Here is a 4,201-nt window from a genome sequence, read left to right on the forward strand (position 1 = left end):
GTACATATCCAAGAGATAGCAGCTGAAAAGGACTCCCAAGGGCTGGACAACAGTGTAGAACTCATTTGCGGGCTGATTCAAGGATTGGAGAAGCAAGAAACCATGCCAAAAAGTATGTGTAGGAACCATAGTAACAGGGGACGGAGGGGACGAAGGGCCGGGACGCGGAAATGCCATCCCGAATTAGCGATTCGTTCCGGCATGGGCTGGGGATGGAGGGGACGCCTTGGGCAGATGCATTGCAAGGGGATGCCGTCCCGGGAACGGGACAGCCGTGTGCACCCTTTTTTTCGCTGTTTTTTTTTGCACCGTTTTTTTCTTGCCATTTTTTCACTTTTTTTGCCTTGTTTTTTCACTGTTTTTTTTGCTTCTGCCTGTTGCTTTCCTCCTGTTGGTGCCTGGCAGCTGCCAATGCTTTCCTCACGCTGGTGTGGCTGCCATCACCCGTGACGACCTGCAGGCTACAAGGCTGCACCGCCACCCATGAGCCTATAAGGCTTGTGCTCTCCTCTCTCTCTCTCTTTCCCACTCTCTCACTCTTGGCCAGCCACCCCACTCTAGAGCTTAAGGCTTAAGCAACAAGCGCTCTAGCCTCTCTCTCTCTCTCCCCAGTGCCCAGGGCCCAAGCCCCACTCCCTCACTCTCTCACTCTCTCACTCTCTGTCTCCCACTCCCTCACTCTCTCTCTTTCTCGAGTCTCAACCCGCAAGCTTTCTCTAGGCTCTAGCCTCTCCCACTCCCTCACTCTCTCTCTCTCTCTCTCTCTCAACGTTCACCCTCTCTCATGGCATCTTCTACACAAGCAACCTTCGGCTCCGCACGTCATGGTGGTGCTAGAAGAACCAATGGTTGGTCATGGTTGGTGGGAAGAGGTTAATGCCAATCGCCGTGGAAGTGGAGGAGGTTCACGCCTGTGGTCTTGCAAGCTTTGCCCCTATAGGCGGATGAGTGGGTTAGACAAAGTGAGAGCCCACCTTATGCATGAGTCCGGGCACGAGGTTCGATTTTGCACGGGAATCACATCGAAGAAGAGAAGGGAGCTTCTTGAGCGCATTGCCGGGCATGAGGCTTTGAGGGTTGCAAGGCCGGCACGTGTGGCTGTGGATCCTGCAGCATTTGTGACACCACTTGAGGGGTCTGTTTCAAGGTCAGGAGGTGCATCTACCACATCTACACCACGGCCACATGATCCCACGTGGTGACAGAGTACACTTGAGGGAAGTTGGGATCCTAAGAACGAAGAGGTTGATACAGCTGTGGCTCGTTTCTTCTTCCATGACCATATTGCTTTCCATACTACTAGTAGGTAAGCCTTGACTCTTCCCTCTTGACATGATTTTTCTAAGGTTCATTCTTGAAACTTCACTTGTTTCTTTTTTGTAATCAAATGATCCGAGTACCTTAAGGCTATGGTGAAGAGGATTGGGGAGTATGGTCTAAACAACACCCCCCCATCATTGGAGTCTCTGCGCACCATATTGGTCGACAAGGAGAAGCGCCTTGTCGAGCAAGCTGCAGAGAACACAAAGCGGCTATGGGCAAAGAATGGAGTGTCACTCATTGCCGATGGATGGAGTGACACACGAAAGCGGTCCATCCATGGTCTCGTTGCATATTCCCGTGGGGAGATGTACTTTATTACTTCACATGATGCCTCAGGGAGGACAGGGAAGAGTGCAGACGTGCTTGCAGCAGAGTGAGCAAGTGGCATTGAGCTCATGGGCCCAGAATGTGTGGTGGGTTTTGTTGCAGATGGCGAGGCTGCAAATAGGGCAGTTGGAGCTATTATTGAGGGCATGTATCCACACGACTGTGTAATATTGTATGGCACATTGTTTGAACAATCTTTTAAAGGATATTGGAAAGAAGTCATGGATTGAGCCAATCATTCAGGAGGCCAATCAAATGGTCACATTTGTCTTGAACCACCAGTTCCTCCACCATGAGTTCTCCAAGAAATCAAGGCTCTCACTTCTCAAATACTCAGCTTCTTGATGCTGGCCCACTTGAGGGAGTGGAGTGGTGCATTGAGGCAGCTCTTCATTAGCGATTTCACCACTTTTGCATTGGCTTCAACAGCCATAGGCATATTATGCAGGGAGCATGCAGAGAGCACTTCCTTTTGGGAGGATCTGAAACGCATTGATGCTATGGTGAGGCCTATTGTCCATTTGTTGAGGCTTGTAGATGTTATGCAGCCATGCATCGGGAAGGTGTATGAGGCAATGGATAGAATGATAGAGAAGTTGCAAGAGTTAGAGCCCGATGAGGACAGATACGAGAAGATTCGTTCCTTATGTGTGACGAGGTGGAACTCCTATGCCTCTCCTATGCATGCAGCTGCATATATGGTGGACCCTGAGTTTCAGGGTAATGGACAGGAGAGTGACAGAGAAGTCAGTGATGGTTGGAGGCATATCTTGGATTGTCTAGTGCCAGATGGAGGCATTAGGCACAAAATTAGAGACCAGCTTGTTGCATACAGGTCCTTTTGTGGTGCTTTTGGTTGTGTGGATGCACATGAGGATAGGTTGAAGGTTGGGTTGCTTTGTGGTGGGAAAGACTATGGTTCAGATGGGCCTGAGCTGCAACACTTGGCTATCTGCATTCTCAGTCAAGCTGTAAGCTCCTCTTGTTTGGAGTAGCTTTGGAGTTCTTACAGCCATATTGCATCAAAGAAGAGGAACTGCCTTGGTGTAGAAAAGGCCAGTGATCTTATCTTTGTAAGCGCAAAATTACGAATGCTTTGCAAGGGTGCGACCGCAAAGGTAGATCCCTTTACTCAGTGGGAGATGGAGCAGGGGGAGGAGGAAAATGAGCAGCTGGAGACACAACAGAGCCCAGAGGATGGTCATGTAGGCAGCCATGATCATGACGCCAGTACTTCTCACGCTCCAGCCTCCGATTGAGCATTGCAGGCTCCATGCTTTATCATTTAGCTATGTTTCATTGTTTTTACTTTTGAGTCTTGACTCAGCACTTTATGTGCATTGTAGACACTAGTCTTTTGTTATTTGATAGTGATCATCATCCCATGCTTATATATTGGTTTGAACTTTGTCGGTGTACTTAAGTCTTATTAGTGCCTGTTCGGTGTTTGCGCCACGTATTGCACATTTAAAGTGATGCCTTGAATGTTCAAAGTGTAAAAACATAAATGTTATTTTATTTAGTGTGCTTTGTAGTCAATAAATTGCATATTCCATATGCCGTCCCCGTTCCCTGCCTTTTGCCGTTCCCCATCCCCGTTCCCGTTCCCCGTCCCATGTTACTATGGTAGGAACTGGTGCCTACTCGCCCAAGCAGGGAGAGAGGGTAAACCTTTTGGGAGAAGGTGGCCATTGGACCACCTCAACAAAGGCCACATCTCTCCCATAACTGGAGTGGGTGCCCATTTAGTTCTCCACTCTTTTAATTAAAAGAGTGCCTAATTTATGAGAGAATTTAGGCTATCTTATGTCGGGTACAAATATCTACAACTGCTCTCCTGCTGTTAGTTCTAGAGGATCCAGAACTGAGGCCATTTTTGATGTTTTGGTTTTCCATCTACGACCTCAATAATAATTGCCACTAAGGCGCTCCAAGAGCTCTTCCAAGCAGTTGGCAGAAAGGGCAGCTTCAATGTTTGTAAACATTTGTTACATGTGGAAGCTTACGGAACCTTTTACTTGATTAGCAAAGATCATTCACAAACTGAAAATATGCAAGAGAGAGGAGTGGAGAGAGAGAGACTACAGTACACAGGATTGGGTCCCAATAACCCTCTGAAGGCTCCCCACTCATAAGTGTATTTGCTTGTATTGCTGTGTACTGCCCAAAACGACGTGCAGATGCTGAAGACTGGCTGCCTACTGTAGCACCTGCTGGTTGGACAGCTCGATAAAGTGCATTTTCCTTTACATAGGCTGATGACCTGCTTTTTCTGTACACGCTGATTTGGGACTGGTTTGGACCTCTCCTAATCCTTGCCTTAATGGTTGAGGGCTGCATCTGACAGTTGTATCTACCATGTGTGCAAGGGAATGCTGAGATGACTGCCAGGACGGGGTGCGCACGCTTATATAGGAGCTGGACTACTGGCTGGCTGTGCCTAGGCTGGCTAACTTGCATATGGGCTGGTCATGGGTGTTTGGCTTCCTTTAAAAGGTGTGCTCCCTCCGGGCACCCATAGCTTCCATGGCCCCCTTTTTGGGTGGCCAAA

The 4,201-nt window shown here is 48.5% G+C and overlaps 1 protein-coding gene across 1 annotated transcript; it reads left to right on the forward strand.

Moving 5' to 3' along the window:
- Positions 1 to 1,409: 1,409 nt before the first annotated feature.
- Positions 1,410 to 2,909, forward strand: LOC147632511 (uncharacterized). Its single transcript, XM_086807002.1, has 3 exons — positions 1,410 to 1,696; positions 2,099 to 2,621; positions 2,754 to 2,909. The coding sequence occupies exons 1-3, from the start codon at positions 1,410 to 1,412 to the stop codon at positions 2,907 to 2,909; spliced, it is 966 nt and encodes a 321-aa protein (XP_086663128.1).
- The last annotated feature ends 1,292 nt before the right edge of the window (positions 2,910 to 4,201 follow it).

The sequence above is a fragment of the Cibotium barometz genome, chromosome 13, assembly GCF_041138505.1.
Source record: "Cibotium barometz isolate CiBa-2024 chromosome 13, ASM4113850v1, whole genome shotgun sequence".
Taxonomy (NCBI): domain Eukaryota; kingdom Viridiplantae; phylum Streptophyta; class Polypodiopsida; order Cyatheales; family Cibotiaceae; genus Cibotium; species Cibotium barometz.

Excerpts from the sequence above, each read along its gene's own strand:
- LOC147632511 (XM_086807002.1), top strand. The coding sequence starts at position 1,410 with ATGGTGAAGAGGATTGGGGAGTATGGTCTAAACAACACCCCCCCATCA. Across the intron at positions 1,697-2,098 it reads GCAGACGTGCTTGCAGCAGA|GGAGCATGCAGAGAGCACTT; the intron begins GTGAGCAAGTGG and ends CATATTATGCAG. Across the intron at positions 2,622-2,753 it reads TCTGCATTCTCAGTCAAGCT|GGTGCGACCGCAAAGGTAGA; the intron begins GTAAGCTCCTCT and ends ATGCTTTGCAAG.